The sequence below is a fragment of the Myodes glareolus genome, chromosome 1 (genome assembly GCF_982192425.1).
Source record: "Myodes glareolus chromosome 1, mMyoGla1.1, whole genome shotgun sequence".
Lineage (NCBI taxonomy): Eukaryota > Metazoa > Chordata > Mammalia > Rodentia > Cricetidae > Myodes > Myodes glareolus.
Window position 1 is genome coordinate 133934316 of NC_142026.1, and position 21233 is coordinate 133955548.

Genomic DNA, 21233 nt, shown 5'->3' on the forward strand with positions numbered 1-21233 from the left:
CAGAGGAGCTTTGTTTGGTTCCAGTGCCCAACAACCGGCAGTTTACAACTGCCTGTGATACCAGAGTTGGGACTTGGTGCTTGCTCCCAGTTTTTATGCTCACACCCACAAACAGATACACATGCACATGTAATTACGAAAAATAAAATAAATAGTTTTGAATTTCTGTATCTGCAGATTGTGGAGATGTGGTTAAATGGTTAAAGTCGTAAGACAAAAGAAACGTATCACCTTCCCCTGCCATGGTAGGAATCAAGATTGCTGTCAAATACCTTATTACTAAGCTACACTTGTAGCCCAGATTTAATTTAATTTTTTACACACTAGTCCCCCATCCCTAAGGTATGAGAATAATGAAATATTGAAAAAAACATAGAAGTAATTCAGCACAGAAAATTAAAGGAGAAAAGCAGCATTTGAATACATGTTCTAAATAACATTTGAGTCACTCATTGCTCAAGTCTAAGCTTTCCACTTAGTTTTTTATCTCTTCACTCTGATCAGAGGGTTCCCCTCAAGCAGTGTAGGAATTAGAAGAGGAGAACTTTACTGTTGTGGAATTGATCAAGACATGGGGACAGAGAACCTGTTACTAACCGTGTAGGAGGCTATGTGGAAAAGGCAAGAGCTCTGGAGCCAGGCATCTCTGAGATGAGACTCGGCTCTGTCATTCACTGCTGTGTGGCTAAGGCATACTTTACCCCGCTGTGCCCTTGGTTCTCTGTAAATGGAATGATGGCATTTCCTTGGACAGCTGTTGTGTGGCTTAATGAACTCAAGGACACAAAGGCCTTGTGTAGTGTAGTGAGGGGCTGCGGGCAGGCCTGCTTTTCATCCTGCCCAGCTCCCGCATGGCTAGCTTAGCCCCAGAAATAATAACACATAAGTTGTATTCATTTAAATACTGCCTGGCCCATTATCTCTAGAAAGTTAGTTACTGGCTAACTCTCACATCTTGATTAACCCATTTCTAATAATCTGTATCACACCAAGAGGTGTGGCTTACCGGGAAAGATTTAGCATGTCTGACCTGGTGGCTGGCTCCATGGCTTCTGGCTCATTGCCCTCTTCCCAGCATTTTATTTTGTTTACTCCGCCTACCTAATTTTCTGTCCTATCAAAGGGGCCAAGGCAGTCTCTTTATTGACCAATGAAAATAACATAATAGACAGATAACCCTCCTCCATCAGTGTAGTGCTGACACACAGTGATTTTTACTGTGCTCCCCTTTTCTCCAGAGCTGGTCTGAAACTCTGGGTCTTGCTGACCTACACCCCGTACATATCCAGCTTCTGGTAGTGGGTTTTGTTGTTGCTGCTGTTTTGCTTTTGTTTTCTTGATGCAGGGTTGATTGGTTGGTTTTGTTCATTTGTTTGGATTTTGAGACAAGGTCTTATCTTGGAGCTAAGGTTGATCTGGAACTCACTATGATAGCCTACAACTTGCAGAAAGTGCAGGATTGCAGTACCATCTCTGACTACTGTTGCTTTCCCTTTTATAGTGTTGTCTCTAGGCCATCTTGATCTTAAACAAGAGTTTAAATTGATTAATGCGTCTTGGCCTTGATGAAAAGTGTTTTCCCTTTTATGCTGTAAACTGACCCTTCTTTATTTATCTTTAAGGTGAGTGACTTCACATGGAGCCACGATGGAACTCAGGCGCTTATTTCATATCGCGATGGGTTTGTCTTGGTTGGTTCTGTCAGTGGGCAAAGACACTGGTCATCTGAAATCAACTTGGAAAGCCAGATCACGTGTGGTATATGGACTCCTGATGACCAGCAGGTAACTTCTGAAATGCCACTGTATACTACTGTTATCATAGCAGATTAAGAAGGAGGCTGAAGGGGACAGATGCAAAAACCTCTTAAAGAATCACAAAGCACTGAGGGCACCCTTCACCAGTAGAAAATCTTGTCCAGTTTGTACAAAGCCCTGAGTTCCATTTCCAACACTAAAGGGAAGAAATAAAAGATCACTGTCCAGGTGAAAATGGAAACAATGTAGATGAGACAAATATTAGAGAAATTCTAATGTGGTAACCATTCAATTAACATTTTCACTGCATGAGATTTTCATACAAATTCATTTTTAAAATCCAAATGAGCAGCTAACTGATCAATAGGAATGAGTAGAAAAGGAAGTTCAACTGATAATCATATTGTGGAAAATGTTTTCTGTATGGGGAAAAAGCTAGCACAGTTCACTTATGAGCAGTGGTGAGATAAGACAGATGGTGCTGAGGTTATTGGGCAGGAGTGTGAGCAGTGTCCCCATCACTTCTGCTCAGGGAAGCCGTTGCTAGAGTTTATATATTTTTCTTTAAGTCTAAATTAAGACTTTTAATGCTTAATCATTAAACAAATTTAAGGACAATCTCAGTGTCATCAAATTTTGCCTCAGTTTTTTCACACTTTTTTTTATCACTGTCTTTGGGGTGTGTGTTTATGAGAGACAGAGGGAGGGAGAGAGGAGGGAGAGGAGAGAGAAGAAGGAGTATGTGTAGTGCAGAGGTCAGGGCTATGTGCATGCTAAGCAAGTACTCATCACGGACCATTTTTTGCTGTGTTTGTTTTGTTATTTGAATCAAAGTCTCTCTATGTAGCTCTAACTGTCCTGGAACTGGCTTTGATGACAAGATTGTTGAATAACAAATAGAGATGGATCCATCTTCCTCTGCCTCCTGAATGTTAAGAGTAAAGGTTTGTACCAGCAAAGCCAGCTCTGTTGTATTTTCAAAGTAAACTCAGAATGAGCTTGAGCTCAGCTGTGCACTGGAGCAGGTATTTCAGAGTGTGCATTGCTCTTGTAACCAGCTCGCCAGAGTGGCAGCCGCTGTCAGACAGGGAAGAAGCTCCCTGGGACACACAGCCAGACAGTCACATAGCCTCTGCTTTCTCAGCATACAGCAGCTTTATAAAAGTCCTTTTCCTGTAAAACTACTTTGCTAAGATTTGACACCCAGGTAGTCTAACACCTGGAAGAGAGGCATGCCCTTTGATAGAAAAATGGCAAGTCTGAAAACCTAAAGTATTGATGACTGTGTATTATTTGCAGCAGATTTGTATTCATTTAGGAAACATTCTCTGTCTTCTCTGTAAGGGTTGGCTGTCCCCTCAGCTCCACTGTTGCCTCCCTGGAGCCTACAGGGTCTGAGTCCTACGGCAGAGGCTGCTGTTGGCCTGGGAAAGATGCAAAAACTGCTGTGCTCAGTCCAGCAGGAAAAGAAAGCAGTGGTCTCTCTCATCCCTCACACAGACATTTTTGAATAGATTGTTTCTTTTTTTTTAAAAAAAAGACATGTTAAACAGAAAACTGTGAAACATAGTAGAGTAAAGCTTTGGTTACCCATCTTTGCTGAAGACCTTTGTCAGTGATCAGAGCAACTTGTTAAAGAGCCAGTGTGGTAACTGTTGGCTCCTGACTAGGACATCTCCAGAAGGGTGTGCAAGCCACTTGAGACATGTGCCTCTGGGGAATCTGATGGCTTAGGTCCAGGAGAGAGGAACTTATTTGGGGGAAGTTTCGTTTCTAATACATGAGTGTGTTGTAGGAATCTTTCTGAAATAAATATACCAACACCAGTGCGAGTAGGAAAGAGAAGTCATGGTGGACTGAAGCGAGGGTCGTTCCTGGGAGGCCTCAGCCTCTGCTCTAGTTGCTCCCTCCTGTACTCTAAAGCCATAAGGTAGGACAGGCAGTCAGCAGGTTGTTAAGGCATGACCCATTGTTTTAGCTGTCTTTCCAAGGCTCATTCTGTTCCAGGAAGCAAATGAAACCATGCTTAGAAATGAGCAGTGCAAGCAGTGTGTTAAGTAAATCCGTACCTAACAATTGGCCCTTCCTACCTTATTCTGATTCAAGTGCACTACCTATTAAAGTGCATATGTTTTGAATGAAGGAGGGAGAAAGACATGCCTCTAAAACATGATCTAAAACTTCATGATCTGGTCTTTGAAGTAACACAAACACCCCGTTTGTCACTCACCAAAAAAGGAGGCCCAAGGTGGTTATCTATCCTTGAATTTTTATGAATGATTCCAAGTGGTGCTGGAATCCTCCTAGCTTGTTGGATCCATGTGGACTATCTAGACATGTTGGGAAGCATCTTTTTTTGTGGAAAGGACCCAGGACCAGAACCAGTGTGGGTCAACTGGTCCTATTGTAACTCCTACTTTCAAACTCTGCTTGTACTCTCCTCTGCCAGCCATAAAATCTTTCCAGTCTGATTTTAAACGCTAAAATTTATCCAAGTATATTTTAAAATATTTTTTAATTTCCTGTGGCTACTAATAAGCTTCTTCATAAAAGGACTGAGTGGTAGACTTGGTGTGGTGCATTTGGGCAGAAGCAGGCTGATCTGTAAATTTGAGATCAGCCTTGGGGTTTTTGAGAGGTTCCGGGTCTGTGCTGCTCCACACTCCTTGAGAAACATAGTGACCGGAGCAGAGTCTACAGGACTATCTCTGGTGCTAAAGACAAACCAAGCCCAACACAAACTAAACTAGGAAGGACAGATTTCAGCTGGCAGTGTCTACTGAAGCAGGTATGAGTCCTAAGTAAATTGAGCTGCTCTGCCATTGTGTGGATGTGAATGGCCGGGTATTTTAAAGGAAGAATGAGAAAAGAGAAACAAGCACACTGGCATTGTCGAGTAGGGAGGAGCACAAGCAGGAAGGTGCCTGTAAATGGAGTTAGAATTGCAGATCTGTCCAGCTGACCTCCACCAGGAGCAGGGCACTGGGCCTAGCTTGGGATGAGGCCTAGAACCAGTTCTCTTAGAGACCTTGCGCTTTCGCAGGCAGGAATTTGAGGGAGGCCAGTATCATTTTAAGGCCATGATTTTAAGTTTTTAGAAACAGTATCAGTGTTCACTCAAGGCTGGGAGAGGCAGAAGGAGAGTAAATGAAACTATTTGTGCTCAAATTCTGCATTTTCTTAGGTCACAGTTAGGTGTACTCAAGGTCAGGGCTCAAAGGCTTTGATTGGAGTGATTTGGGATCGTTCTTATACTGAAGCAGCACATATGTCGTCTTTCTGACAAGACACACATGCCTTCAGTGCCAAGGGCAGACATGCTAAATGGGCTGCTGTGGGCAAGCATGAAAAGACAGCCATAACAATCCACAGGAATGGCTGTGGAAACCCTGGGAAACTGATTCCGGAGGTCAGCCGTCTAGCCAGACTCATGTAAGGACCATCGTTAGGCTGTGGTGGTAGGAAAGTCATTTGAAGAAATTCTAACAAAAGAGTGACTTTAAGATGTCTATACAACAATTTTCTCCTTCCATTTTAATTTTTTCACTATAAATTTCATGAAAGATTTTTATTTAATGTATCTTATAATTTATCTAGTGATTCAGTAATTAGCTGAGCCCAGAGAGAACCACAAACAACCAGAATTCTAGTGTGTGGATTGAGGCAGGGTCTTTCTAAGTAGCTCAGGCTGGGCTCACATGGGTCGTTCTCCTACTTTGGCCCCTGGGTACAGAGGTTGCAAGTGTGTACTACTGTGCCCAGCTTTGGGTCTTAATTGCTACCCTTAGTAACCAGAACAGCAATAAAAAGTGAGGCATAGTTACAAACACAGTAGCTGCACCTCTTTCGGTTAAAGAAATTTCTTCCACAAAACACTCAAAAAATTTTTCAAAATACATGCAAAACAAAACAAAATGATCCAAACTAGAAATAAAATAGCACAGAGGTTGGATGAAGATAGTAGAAAAGGCAGGAGTCTGTCTCCTAACTCTTCCTCTTTCCCTCAGCCGTGATGATTCATGTCCTCCTTGCCTGTTTTAGAAAGGAGTCTTCCCATGGGTGATTAGTTAAGGACTCAAAATAAAGACAGACTTCCTTTTCGCGGTGTAGCACTACTACAGAGTCATTTCTGAGTCTGCAGGGAGGAGGGAAGAGAACCACTCTTGGCATTGGTTTAATGGGCAAACTCATTTCTGGGTCCTACATGCAGACTGTCTTGTTTCCCGGCCGCCTAGACCCAAATCACACAGAAACTATATTAACTGTTTGGCCAATGACTCAAGTTTTATTTCTACCTAGCTCTTAACATCTTAAATTAACCCATTTTTCTTCATCTGTGTATTGCCATGAGGTTGCGGCATACCAGTTCTGGCATCTTTCTCCTTTAGCAGCTACATGGTGTCTCCCTGACACCACCTTCTTTCCTCTCTGCTTGGATTTTTCTGCCTTGCTGTATTCTGCCCTGCCATAGGCCAAAGCAGCTTCTTTATTACCCAGTGGTAATAAAACATATTCACAGTATACAGAGGGGAATCCCACATCACTGGCAGCAAGGGTCATCTCCTCATAGCTGTTTAGGCTAGTTTAGAGGTGTTCTTTTCTGCAGTAAGGAGATGAGTCATCTTCAGAATTACAGAATTCCATGTTTAACCCTATGGAACAGATTTGTAAGTGATGGTTGAACTCAACTGTGAAACTTGATTTCATGTCTTTTCAAAACAAAACAGGAAATAACCATCAGGTGAGCAGTTCTTTCATTTACAGCTCCCCATTTTAGAACCTGATTCTTTAGTTACTTAATGTCAAGGACTAGCCTTGAAGCTCCTTTGAGACTACTGTTTTGAGATGCACCAGGGAGGTCTTTGAGAGGGAAGTTTGGTGTGAGTTGTGCATCAGAACTGAGGCTCCCTCTGAAGCAAAGGAGGGTTGTCCTTTCATTCTGGCCCTCAGCTGCCCGTTCAGGTCTGCCACCAGCAGTGCTAAGGTTTGCCCCAGCCTCTGGCCATAAAATGTATAGAAAAAGTCACCACCTCCTCCAAGAACTAATTCCAGTGCTAGTAATTACACACTGTTACAAAGAGCTGTTGGCGAAGCATGTGTTGTTGACATGCAGTCTGTTCTTACTCAAGAATGTAGATGGGTATTCTGTCCAGAGATAAAGGAATTGGTGGAATGCTGCTGCTTCCAGAATGAGAGTCCTAGGAATGATGCTTCATCTTCACCCTTTCCTGCTCAGAGTTGGAGCTTGGCTCACAGTTGACTGTAAACCACTGGTAACAGTGCTCCTCTGAAACTAGTTCTATTTGGAAATGAGGAGATTTCATTCTGTCCTAGAGAGGGTTTCTAGTGCTGCGATGAAACACCGTGACCAGAAGGCAACTGGGGGAGGAAAGGGTTCATTTGATTTACACCACAGCACCGAAGGAAGTCAGGACAGGAACTTAAACAGGGCAGGACCCTGGAGGCAGGAGCTGATGCGGAGGCCATGGAGGGGAACTGTTTACTAGCTTGTTTCTCCTCCTGGCTTCCTAAGCCTGCTTTCTTAAATAACCCAGGGCCACCAGCCTAGGATTCGTGCCCCCCACAATAGACTGGGCCTTTTCTCCATTAATCACCAAGAAAATGCTCTATGAGCTTCCTACAACCCAATCTCACAGAGACGTTTTCTCTTTCTTCCTTTCTTTTCCTGTATTTATTTATTTTTGTTTCTTTTACATCCTGACCGGTTTTCCCTTCCTCCTCTTAGTTGCCCCTCACCCTTATCCACTTCTCCTCCTTCATTTCTCTTCAGAAAAGGGCTGGTCTCCTATGGATATCAACCACCTGTAGTATTTTAATTGCAGTGTGGCTAGGCACCCCCTCTTCTGTTAAGGCTGGGCGAGGCAACTTGGTAGGAGGAAAGGGTCCCAAAAGCAGGCGGTGGAGTCAGAGACAACCCTTGCTTCCACTGTTAGGAGTTCAACAGAAAAGCAAACTGTTTAACTGTACTATATATGCAGAGGGCCTAGGTCAGTCCCATTCAGGCTCCTGGTTGTCTGTTCAGTAGCTGTGAGCCCCTATGAGCCCAGGTTAATTGATTCTTTGGTTTTTCTTGTGGTGTCCTTGTTCCCTCTAGTTCCTATAATCCTTCCTCCCCCTCTTCTGCTGGATTCCCTGAGCTACACCTAATGTTTGGCTGTGGGTCTCTGCATCTGTTTCCATCAGTTGTTCAGTGAAGCCTCTCTGATGACAATTAGGTTAGGCACCAATCTGTGAGTATTGCAGAATATTATTAGGAATCTTTCTCGTTGCCCTTTTTTTTGTTTGTTTTGGTTTTTTTGGTTTTGTTTTGTTTTGTTTTGGCTCTCTCCTAGGTCTCCGGGCTACCCAACTTCTGAGTTGGAGGCATTTTCTTAATTGAGGTTCCCTCCTTTCAGTTGACTTTAGCTTGTGTCAAGCTGATCTAAAACTATGCAGCACATAAATGGATTAATAAAATCACATTGTTACTTTTAAAAAATGAAGCTGGAGAAATGGCTCAGCCATTAGGAATGCTTCCTGCACTAGCAGACACCCCGAGTTTAATTCCCAGTACCCACGTCAGGTGGCTTGCCTTGTCATCTGTAATGCCAGCTCCAAGACATCTGACTCTTGGTCTCTGTGAGCATCAACACTCATGGACACATACCTACACACAATACATATAATTTTAAAAATACAATAAAATAAATCTTCGGAAGTTGCCTTGCATTTTATATTTCCGGCTGAAAAGTGATAGCATTAACTGAGCTGTCTGCTGATAAAACTGTTTCATAACCTTACCGAGTCTCATGCCTACTCTCACCAGAAGCATAGGAGCCACCATAAGAAATAGTAGGAAGAAAATGGGAGGGCAGTCTTAGGGGAGGATGTGAATATTGGGTTTTAATTTAAAGGAAAAAAAGTCAAAATTTGCTTGGTAGAAAAATTTGGCCATAAGCCAGTGATTTTTACAGAAATCCTGTAGTGAAGGAGCAGCAGACTGCGTTCCCGCAGGGATCCCAGCTCACCGGCTATTTTACACCTGAAATAATTACATGGAAATTATATTCATTTAAACACTGCCTGGCCCATTATCTGTAGCCTCTTATTGGCTAACTCTTACATATTGATTAACACATTTCTAATAATCTGTGTAGCACCACGAAGTGGTGGCTTACCGGGAAGATTCTAACCTACCTCCATCTTGGGTCGGAGCTTCATGGTGACTGCTTGCCTCTGCTTTCTTTCTCCCAGCATTCTGTCCTGTCTGCTCCACCCACTTATGTTCTGACCTATCAGGCCAAGCAGTTTCTTTATTAATTAACCAATGAAAGCAACGAATAGAAAGAAGACCCACCTACATCAAAATCCATTTATAATAGTCACTGATAATTCTTCATAGAACCATTTGATATCTCAGGATGCAGACCTGCCTTCAAGAGGTATGATAGAGACTGACCCAAAACCAGAACGGAGCTGTGGTTAGTGTAAAATCACTTCTGTGTGGAGAGCCCCCAAAGGCCTGTATGAGGCAATGAGCACCTGTTGGGTACTAGACAGATGCTTGGCACTGGAGCCTAAACAAAGCCACAGTCTCTCCTGGCAGGAAGCGGGTCTGAGTGTTTGCTCTAGGTAAAAACAGAGCATTTTTCCTTGGACATGCTGACATGGAAGGCTTTTGATACTTCTGGGGGAATCTAGCAGGCGGGCAGTTGGATACGTGATTTCAGGGCCTAGGAGAGACTTGGGAAGGGATTGAGTATAGTTGAGCTGCTGTGGGCATGACTGTAGAGAAAAGAGTTAGGACTAACCTTGAACTGCAAGATGAGGAGGAAATTAGAAGGGGCTAGCACCAGTTTGCCTCAGCTGTACTTCCTCCTTGGTTAGGACTGTGGCCAGAGACTGATGTCTGCTTGCATGGGTATTCATTATTACACTGTCCTGTTCTCCTGAAGACCTTTCCTCACATGAACTTTTTCTCATTAGAAGTGTTAAGGTGTGAAAAGAACTTGTAATGGAGATTTTTGTTTGTCAAATCTGACTTCATGCTATATTTAGTGTTCTTCATTTATCTGTGACATACTTGTTCCAAAAGAGTTGCTTTCTAAGCTAGACTGAGAGGTTTCTTCCCCCTTCAGCCCATCTCAGTGGAGTGTCTTCCTGTAGGAGCCATAGTCGGAAAGAATTCACAGAGGGCTCTTGGAGCTGCTCTTCTGTTCTCCTTTGCTTCGGTGTGGCTCTTGAATAGCAGGCACTCATTAAATTGCCAGTCCTTTATCTTAAAGACTTATATGTCTGTTCTCCCAGCTGGCTCTCTGTTCACTCTCTAGAACAGAAACTGAGTGTCACTAAATGCAGAGGCGTGCCCTGCCCTTTGCAGACTCTGTGCTGAGCTCCGTGCACAACAACAGGTCGTGGGGAGACGCATGCTGATACACAAAGCTCCCATCCTTCAGATTTCAGCCCAGGCTCCCACAACAAAGTACTATAAACGAGTTGGTGGAAACAGACATCAATTTCTCATATTCCGGGAGGCTGAAAAGGTCAAGATAAAGGTGTCAGTTGGTTTGATTACTAGTGAGGATTTCTTTCAGCGTGAAGGCGACTGACCCCAGGTGCTCACATTGCCTCTTTGATGCTTGAAGGTAGAGAGGAAGAAAATACAACTTGTATCTTTTCCTCCTAGAAGAGTGCCAATCCCACCATAAAGGCCCCATTCTTGGGACGTTATCTAGACCTAACCCGTCCTGTAGGCCTCATCTCAAATTGCTATTAGCATAAGGATTTGGCAGATATGTAAACAATGAGTCTGTTGACATCCATGTTCTCAGAAGGGGGCTAGACATATAGTCACATGGTAAAGACAGTGAAAATTCCAAGGTCATAGGAGAACCCACAGCAGTCAGGTGCTTGGGTTTCTTCAGGATTGACATACTTTAACCCTGAGTACTTTTGAAGAATTTCTGTCTTCTGCTAGTGAGTTGTTTTCATCAATAAAGCCTTATGTGCCCAAATGTCCTTTCACTTGGCATGAAGGCACATGAGAATTGGGGTGCAAAGAGAAGTGTGCTCCACAGACACCGTCCATAATGTTAGCATTGTTTGGACCCTCATGCCTTTTTCCTTTGGAAATGTGTGCACCTCAGTTGAAAGTGTAAGACAACATGTTCCGTTCCTTTTGTTGCAAACTGTTCATTATGTACATTAAATACCTGCTTGTTTTAGTGTATAATTCAGTAATTCTGAGCTGTGTTCTTGTCTTCTATCTTTGTATCCATGTTACTTGAATATCCTATAGACATGCCATTAGATATTGAGTTTTCTGTTGTCAACCGAGATTTCTGTTTCTAATAGTTCTGTCTGTATTTACCTTTAATCTACATGCACTGATAAATTTCTTGGGGGAAATTTTTTCATTATAGATAATGTTTAAAGGAATTTGGCATGGTGGTCCATGCCTGTTTTAAAACTCCAGAAAAGGTGAGGCAGCAGGTTTACAAGTTTGAATCTAGCTTGAGCTATATAGATTCTGTCTGAAAAACAATAGCAAAATAGAATATTTAATGAGTGGCTGATTTATTCTAAAACACCCATACAAATTCCAAAAGCTTATTGCTTCTCTAGGGAAATGTATCTTCCATTGTAGTTAATCAATTACCCATATGTCTTAAATTGGGTGGGTGGTGGTATGTGACTTTAATCCCAACACTTGGGAGGAAGAGGAAGGTGGATCTCTGTGAGTTCAAGGCTAGCTTTGTCTACAAAGCTAGTTCTAGAACAGCCAAGACTGCACAATGAAACTCTGTCTCAAAAAAAAAAAATGCCCATGTTCTTGACTTTAATTCATTTGTTTCATAAAAAAAAAAAATATTCACCAAGAGCCCACTGTGTACTCGGGCTCTGTGAGATGCCAGGGATATAGCTGCAGAGTCAGCTGCAGAGGTACATGTCATCTAAATCTCAAGAGCAAAAAGATGCTAGGATGAAAAAGCTCTAATTAGGCCCTGAGTGAAATCCCTTGCAGTCAGATAGTCCTGGTTTGACCATTTCATCAGGTTGCATGATTTCTCCTAAGCTATTTGTGTCTGTGAAATACAGATGATGATTGGCGTGCTTGTCACAGTGAGAAGTGGTTGTTGAGCACAAAAATATGAAGTTTGTAATAGTGTCAGATGCAAGATTTCTAGAGACTATCACAAAGTCAGTGGTAGTGTCTATCATGCTTTCTGGGACCCGAGGCTGCTCTTTTGATTTCTAGCTGGTGACACACTAGTGTCCAGCATGCCTTAGAGCTACTCTGAGAGGTGGGGGGGGGGGGCTCATGCTGCTGTCAGTGCAGAGCTGACACCTGCAGAATCTTCCCGAGTTTGCTAGCTCTGATGTGCACCTGCCTATATCCATGGGGGATCAAAGAAAACTCTTCAGGAGTACCCTAAGTGTACTGAGGTGTCAGGCTCCTCTGGGGTCCATTTCTGCATGAACCAGAAGTTCTGTCACTGTGATGACATGTTTGGCATTATTCTTAGCACCGGAATTAAGCATTCCGTGAACATGTTAATATCGTCTATGTGTCATTGCATTGATGATTAACTCATTAATATAACTATCGTGTGAAAAAATTCTAAACATGCAAATTAAAAACATTTTCAGGAAAAATATACTTGTATGAGAATATATTAATGAAACCCATTATTTTATAAGTCACCTAAAATTTTTTAATTGAAAAGTTATTTTAGGGGCATCACGTAAGCATGTGCTTACGTGACCAAATGTATTTTCTTTTCAGTCAGACATGAATGTTATCTCTAAGTTAGAACTATAATAATGAATTTCTGATGCATCTTTATTTTTCAAAATAATGAATATCTTTTCTTAGCCCTGTCTTTTAGCCAGAAGACAAAAGAAACAAAAGCAGTAAAGCAGGTTTTTCTGGTATTTGAAAATGTCTAAATAGCAAAATGTCGTCATTATGCTGTTAGTCTCACATTTCAGGCTAAGAGTCTAAGAGTCCTCAACAGTGTGGCTGTGATGCTTAGTGTGGTTGTCAGCTTGATAAAGAGAGGGGTAGAGTGGCCTGGGAAATGAGCCTCTGAGCATGCTACTGAGGGGTATCTTAACTGAGGTAGGAAGATGCACTCTCTGTGGGCTGTGTAAATGGGGGAAGTGAGCTGACCACGCGCGTGCGTGAACATCACCCTGGTTGGGGAAACCGTGGGCGCTCCTCAAGCTCCGGCCACTGTGATGTCCTCTTTATGTGGACTGCTACCTCGGGGCTTAGACACAGCAGACCTTTGGATGTTGCTTCTGTAGGACATGTTATCGCAGCAGCAGAAGAGACTTAAGGTATTGTCCTGTCGTCCTCAGTTTTAATTGGTTTATCTTTTCAGATGTGAATATATTTTGTCTTTCTAAAATAAATTAAGACTGGAATGTCTGCCTGCTTGTTAAAGGGCCCTGATCTTTGTTTGCAGGTGTTGTTTGGCACAGCAGATGGACAGGTGATCGTCATGGACTGCCATGGCAGAATGCTGGCCCATGTCCTCTTGCATGAATCTGATGGCATCCTCAGCATGTCGTGGAATTACCCCATCTTCCTGGTGGAGGACAGCAGTGAGAGTGACACAGACTCAGATGACTATTCTCCTCCCCAAGGTACCCAGCTCCTCTCCCTCGTTGTTACTGCATTTGACAGAGTGACACCACTTAGAGAAGAATGTCCACCACTCCCTCTCCCTCCCTCTCTCTCCTTGATGTGAGCCTTCCCTGCCACCCCTTTTCTCAAGATCACTGGTTGATGACTCCCCAGAGGCTTAGGTTTTCCTAGATGTAAAGTGAGACATATGTCTCCTGCTGTCCCTCTGGCTTTGTGGGACTTAGCTGCTTAGTGGGAATAAAGAGCATTGCAGATGAAAAATTCTGTACTATTAATATAATTTAGTAGGTGATATAGCCAAGTCCATAGCGGTTTTAAAGCCAGTAGCTTAGCTTCAGATGTAGAAAAGAAAGATTCATTCTGCTGTTCCAGAGACCAGGTGCCCCTCTGTAAGCTCTACTGGTGTTAGATGCTCGAGGTGGAGGTAATTTCAGACTCATGCCTCCTCTGCCTCTGGTAGTATGTTTTACTTTTCAGATGTGTTAGAGACCAAAGGGAAGAAGCAAAAGTTGAGGGAAGCCTTTCCTATTCTGCTGTCCTCTGCCTGAGTCAGCATTGGCTGTTCACCCAATATCCCATCTCTGCACTTTTTTAAAAAGAAAAATGTATTTAAAATGGTGGAAAGAAACAACTCCTACTTAAAAGGGTGTCACACAACTACAGACTCCTGTCCTCGATTGATTTTTTTTTTTTGTATACCCTGGAGTTGAAGCCATGCATTGACTAATTTCTTATCTTTCCTGCTGTCATGAGACATGCCATTCTATGAAGGGCTTGTCTCCTCCTCCACTCACAGAGACAGAGAGAGGGGCTTTCTAGGAACTTTTCCCATGTTAAAAAGAAATGATCAGGTGGATTTCAGGATTGCTGGGTCGTAGGAGGGAGAGTGTTCAGGCACCCACAAATTTACTCAGGAAGTAATTATCACTTTCCTGATGGGACACAGCCTTGATAAAAATGTTGCTCATATTTCTGTAGTCTAAGAGTAATAAAGTCAATTTCTATGAAATGTAGGCAGCTTGTCTTTAGGCAGATCCTGTCTAGTAAGTGGGATCCAGACTTACTCCTCCTTATTTTACTAGAAGAAGAAATAGTGTGCACAGACCAACATTACAAAGCAATCTAAAGTTGATCTGAGGCATCAGGCTTTCCCCTGGTACTTCTCTAACTAAAGCTGCATTTCTCAGAAGCAGTGGTGTACTTTTGGAGTAGCATACACTTGCCTTTTAGGTGTGCAGTATTTGAGTGAAAGGTAGCGTGACACAGTGACTCAGAGTGAAAGGAAGAGATGCGGTTACCCAGTAGGTGGATATCCAGTAGACCACCTCGCCTGGTTGCTGGAGATGAGTTCAGTATGACTGACTGTGGCACCTACAGAAACTTATGAGGAGTTCTGGCCATCCACCTCTTCAAAGAGGCCTTCACTTAAAATTTTTTTTTTTACCAGGAGATAGTGGTGCACACCTTTAATCCCAGCACTTAGAAGGCAGAGGCAGGCAGATCTCTGTGAATTCTAGGACAGCCTCATCTACAGAGTGAGTTCCAGGAAAGCCAGGGCTATCCAGTAAAATCCGTCTCAAAAAAACTAATCCCCCCCTCAAAAAAAACAGGTCTTAAGAATTCATTTATTTTATATGTATGGATGTTTGCCTGTATCTGTACCTGTGCACCACATGTGTGCAGTGCCTAAAGAAACCAGAAGAGGGCAGTAGATCCCTGGTACTGGAGTTATAAGAACGGTTGTGAACCACCAGGTAGGTGCTAGGATTCAAAACCAGGTCCTCTGGAAGAGCAGTGAGTGCTCTGAACCACTGAGCCCTCTCTGCATCCTGACTTACTTTCTTAAGTAACATGGGTGAACCAGTTCATGGCCTCTTATACAGGAGCACCCCTAGAACTTTCCAAGCAGAATTTCCTTATGCTGGTCATGTATTCCACACATGGTAAAGCACTTTATGAGTCATATCTGGTTCTGCCCTCTCTGAAAACTTAAGGAACTAATATTGGCTGTCTTGGCTGTTTATTGCCTGTAACATTCAGTGAAGTCTTTTGTTCTGTGCATTGGACCACAGTTAAGAAAACATTTTTTGTCCCCTTCCCACCATTCTTTATATTATATACCTTTTAAATAATTTAAACTTAATATCTGAAGAAACATATAGTGCTTTAACATACATGTTAATAAACTCACACAGGCTATCACCCCAATTCCTCTGGACCTGCATATCCTACATCCTTTCCTCATTCCAGCTGCCCAAGCTGGTACCCCACTGTGTGACTCCTGAGAGCTTCAGTGCTGTTTCACTTGGTGGCATCCCAAGCCAGGCTGGGATCTGTATTATTAGATAACTTTTAGGGCACTGTAGTGATTTGAGTGAGAATGGATAGCCCCATAGACTCATATGTTTGAATATTTGGTTCCCAGTTGATGGAATTGTTTGGGAAGGATTAAGAGGTATGGCCCTGGAGAAGGTGTGTCACTGAGTATGGAATCTGAGGCCCCAAAAAGCCATTCCATTCCCAGTTAGCTCTCTTTTTCTCTTCCCTTATGCATAAGGATGCAAGTTCTCAGTCAGTTACTATTCCAGCACCATGCCTGCCTGCCTGCTAACTTCTGTCCCCCTGCAGCCATGAGCCCCAAATTTAATGTTTTCTTTTACAAGTTGCCTTAGTCATGACAGCATAAAGTCACTAAGTCAGGCACTGTGCAACAGTGTAGCCTTAGACCCCTGAATCAGGTTTTGTGCCCATAGTCTGCCTTTCACTCGGCCTTGTGTTTCTACAGATGGTCCTGCAGCATACCCTATCCCTGTGCAGAACATCAAGCCTCTGCTCACCGTCAGCTTCACCTCGGGAGACATCAGCTTAATGAACAACTATGATGACTTATCCCCCACCGTCATCCGTTCAGGGCTGAAAGGTACAAATACATCTTTCCCCACAGGTGGCACCTGTGAGCATCTGTTTTCTAGACTAGTGCCTATAGAGTTCCCTCCTGTAGGATGACGTTTTTAGTGAAGTTTAGCAGGGGCACTCTGCTAAGCTCCCCTGCTTATCTCAGCATCTGTAGCTGCTTTTATCTTGAGTTGTGCACTCAGGTTTCCTCTTCACCTTCTCTTTTCTCCTCTTCAAGAGCGTGGCCTGTTATGGTCACATCTGTCACTTTACTCAAGTGGCAGCAGATTGTACACAGTTGTTCTTTACCCAGAAGCATGTAGAATTTTGGCAAGCTTACTAAGGAATTGATCATTGTAAGAAGAGTTACTGTGAAAGATCTATGGAGGTTCTAGACGATCATGTATACATGAAGGGCAGAGATAAGTGCTGGTACCTTCCTGTGAAGAAATGTTTTCTCAACAGAAAAATTAGTGGACAGAGCTACTGGGAATGTTCTGATTGTGAAATTCAAGATTACTTAAAAACATAGTGACTTTGCTGGATTTTTTTTTTTTTTGGAAAATTTAAATTTTAATTTTAATCCTGGGCTAGTTCTGGTCCTTGATACTAAAGGGACCTACTATCATCTGAATAGGGAGACAGACAAGCTAGGCCCTTCCATGTAACTAGTTGCTGTCTAAGTTGGCCGTCGTCAAGAGTCATTGCCGTGGAAGCAGCTGCTACTTGTCTAGGTTCTCTGGGCCCGGGGTATAAGAGTCATGTTGTATGCACCCCACTTGGCAGCAGTGCACTGCACTCCTGTGCTGCCCACACACTTACTCAGTCTGTTTGTAGATTGCAGAATATTTTTAAGCAAATTGTACTTGTTCTTAGGTATCTCGTTTTGCTGTTTCAGAACTGCACTTGTAAGGAATCATTTACTCTATCAGCTCCTCCAGGACAGAAACTATCCATACCATAGATAGTCCCTTTAGGAGTTAATAGCTCTCTTTCTGTTGCTGGCAAACTTAAATTCTTGTGTTGCTCTGTTAATTATTTTCTGAATGTTCTGTCTTCCATGGAGTTAAAAATAGGACTGGCCATTATAAATTCATTCATGTGTCTCCTAGTCTAAAGTCTATTTTTCTTCAAAAATTCTCTTTTTAAACTTTTTAACCACATTTGCCAATTTCTTGAGATTTGCCTCTCGTTGTAGAATCCTGAATTTTGTTCTCTATCAAAGACTTGGTTACAGTTCAAAACATTGTAATTGCCATTCCATTACTGTTTATTCTTCACAATTTTCTTTTTACCTTCTTGCTATTGGAGCTCTTACCTTTTTATTTATTTGTGCATTGTCTACCTGTGTCTATATCAGCTTCTTGAATGTCTATCAACACCTCTGCTTACCAAGTGTGCATTATGGTAATAGAAAAACAATGGGTGACCGAAATTAGTCTTTTTAAAATGTACTGTGTTTTTAAGTTTATTATTTTCTATAAATTTACCGTTTTAGTCGTTACCTATGAGAAATCTAAATCTAATTTGAAATGTGTGAGTTATTTATGGTGTTGTAACTGGGATGGCTGTGAATGTCTATGCTGTGCCGTCTTTCCAGTTGCAGAGTTAGATTCCCTGAGCTCGTATCATCCGCTAGTTACTGTATAAAAGTAAAAATTTTCCTGCCTTGGTTTCAGGATATTTGTTTCTGATCTGATAACCCAAATGGCTTAGATTCTGCCTTACATGTGGTATGAATAGCACCAATAGTTCTTGTTTTTAAATTTTATTTTTTGAGATAGTTTGAATGTAATTGGCCTCCATAAGCTCATAGGAAGTGGCACTATTAAGACACATGACTTTGTTAGAATAGGTGTGGCCTTGTTAAAGGAAGTGTGTCACTGTAGAGGTGGGTTTTGAGGTCTCTCATATGCTTAAGCCATGCCCAGTGTCTTAGACCTCTTCCTGTTGCCTGTGGGAAAAGATGTTGGACTCTCAGCTACTTCTCAAGCACCATGCCTGCCTCCTTGCCACCATGTCGCACACACCATGATGATAATGAACTAAAGCTCTGAAAATGTAATTCACCCCTTAAATGTTTTCCTTTATAAGAGTTGCCATGGTCGTGGTGTCTCTTCACAGCAATAGAAACCTAACTAACACAATTATCTTACAGTCTGCATTGGTAAATAGTGGGAAGAAGCAGGTACTCTGAGATCAGAGATGCCTAGTCATGGCTTTATGACAACACCGTGAGAAAAATTGGTGAACAGAGATACTGAGACTGCTCAGATTTGCAGTTCAAGACTAAAGATGATGTGACCCAAGTTCTTTGGTAAAAGTCTTGTGCCCTCAGGGTCTCATGAAGACCAAAGGTCTCTGATCCCTATGGTCTTTCTATAGTGTCTCAGAGAACTTGTCCAGGGGAAAAGGAGACTTGTGATGCCCTTCATCACCAGCGCTGTTAGCTCGTATCACATTCAGATCTTACAGTTCCATACTGTTGACTGAGTTTTCTGTCCTGCCTGGTTCCTGCAATCGTTAAGTCCTAAAGAAATCACACAGAGGTCTACATTAACCATAAACTGATTGGCCCATTAGCTCAGGCTTTTTATTAACTCTTAAAACTTATATTAGCCCATTATTCTTATCTGTGTTAGCCACGTGGACAGTTATTTAGCGGGGCAGTTACATGTTGCTTCTTCTGTGGCTGGGGTCACACTGCCAACCAGGAATTCCTTCTTCCCAGAATTCTCCTGTTCTCATTGACCCGCCTCTACTTCCTGACTGGTTTTCCCACCTATACCTCCTGCCTTGCTACTGGCCAATCAGTGTTTATCTGTCCTCCATGAACAGTCCGCTTCTGCAGCTCCTGCCATGGTTTTGTGCTGTAGACTCTGGAGGCTTCTGAAGTAGGTACCTGTTTTCTCTGTGCAGTTCTTGCTTAGGGAGTCCCACTTGGGACCAACTTGACTGAGTAATTTATCTCGGTCTTCTACTCTGCACAGGAAGAGTAGGAGATGGGCTTTTGGTATGCTTTTCTTTTTCCTTGAGCTCAGGTGTTCTGACACAGGCAGTGGCAGCACATTTCTAGGTGGTAAATCTCAGAGACCCTTCACATTGCATCCCATTTGTATTGGAGAACAAAAGACAAAGGGTACCATTGTAGTATCCTGTTGTGGGTAGTGTCCTGTTCCTGTCTTCCCTCCCGTGACCACCCCACCGTTCCACATGCATAGTTTTTTTCATTTTGAAGATAGCCCCTCCCTCAATACCAACTGCTCTTAATGGCTGGGCCATCTCTCCAGGCCCAGAATTGCCCTTTATGAATTCACTGAGTTCTCTGAGAATCAAGCAGTTTTTGAGATGGTTGGTGTCACTCAGTGCAAGCTGTGACTCCTGTGCTTTGGCCCATGTGAATATCATACCGTCATCCCCATGTACCACATGCTTTGCTCTTCAATCCTTACTCTGTTACCTGGAGGAGAGGGAGAAAGGGAAATAACCCTCCTTTTTGTCCTGTGCATGTGTGTATGCGTATATCCATGTCTGGAGGCCAGAGAATAACCTGGGGTGTCATCCTTTGAAATACCACCTGCTTTCTGAGATTGGGTTGCTCACTGGCTGAGCGCTCCGTAGAGAGTCACCTATTTCTACCACCTCTCTAGCAATAAGAAACCAAGCATACACCACCACATCTAAGTTACCTGAATTGTATTTGTGGGTCACACAGTTCATCACAGAGGAAAGTCAGGACAGGAACTCAAGCAGGCAACTGAAGCAGGAAACCTAGGGGAATGCGGTTCGTTGGCTTGCAGACAGACTTACACTCAACCAGCTTTCGATAAAGGCCAAGACCACCTGCCCAGGAAATGGTACCTCCCACAGTAGGCTGGACTGTAACATGAGGGGCTGGCTTGTTGGTGTATCTGTCCCGCCCGGCACCCCACAGCCGGCATACCCCAAAGAATATGATACAGAGGACTCCATAAGATTATAAAACTGATTGGCCCATTACTCAGTCTTATTAACTAAGTCTTACATCTTTTGGTAATCCATAATTCTTGTCTGTGTTAGCCATGTGGCTCAGTACCTTTTCCAGTGGGGGCAGGTTACATCTTGCTTCTCTGTGGTCTGGGCAGGAATGGGGGAATGGGCTTCCTCCTTGCTAGCATTCTCCTGTTCTCATTGCCCCACCTCTACTTCCTGTCTGGTTGGCCTGCCTATACTTCCTGCCTGGCCAATCAGCATTTTATTAAAGTACATGATTGACAGAATACAGATAATTCTCCCGCACCACTTCCCCCTCTTTGGGGCCACTCTGTAAAAGGAATGGCAGGCCGCTTCCCGCCCCCCGACTAGCTTTACCCGAAATAATTACACGGAAACTGTATTCTTTTAAACACTGGCCCATTACCTCCAGCCTCTTATTAGCTAACTCTCACATATTGATTCAACCCATTTCTAATAATCTGTATCTCACCATGAGGTCGTGGCTTACTGGGAAAGATTCAGCATGTTTGACCTGGCAGCTTCATGGCGGGCAGCTCTCTCTCTCTCTGCTTCTTTCTCCCAGCATTCTGTTCTGTCTACTCCACCTATCTAAGCTGCTGTCCTATCAAAGACCAAGGCAGTTTCTTTATTAACCAATGAAAGTAACACATAGACAGATGACCCTCCTCCATCACTGGACCCTCCCACTTAAGTAATAGATAAGGTAATCCCTACAGACATTCCCATAAGCTAGTTCCTCAGGTGAGACTCCTGCTCGGATGACTATCAAGTTGACAGTTAAAGCTAGCCAGGACAAGGTGAATAGTACAAATCTGTTGTCTTTCTTTGTGTAAGATGTTTAGGATGCCCAAATGCACAGATCCCTGAAGTCATTGAGAAAAGTAGGTGAGGCATGGGGCCACTTGAAGCTGCCAGGCCCTGCATGCCAGCAG

General features: G+C 43.0%; 1 protein-coding gene across 3 annotated transcripts in view; it reads left to right on the forward strand.

Moving 5' to 3' along the window:
- Positions 1–21233, forward strand: part of Tulp4 (TUB like protein 4) — a 160592-nt gene that overhangs the window by 98192 nt on the left and 41167 nt on the right. For all 3 annotated transcript variants that reach the window (XM_085687695.2, XM_085687702.2, XM_085687708.2), the window contains exons 4-6: positions 1623–1784; positions 13229–13409; positions 16196–16330. In XM_085687695.2, the coding sequence (XP_085543821.2) occupies positions 1623–1784; positions 13229–13409; positions 16196–16330 (478 nt within the window). The remainder of the gene's footprint in view (positions 1–1622; positions 1785–13228; positions 13410–16195; positions 16331–21233) is intronic.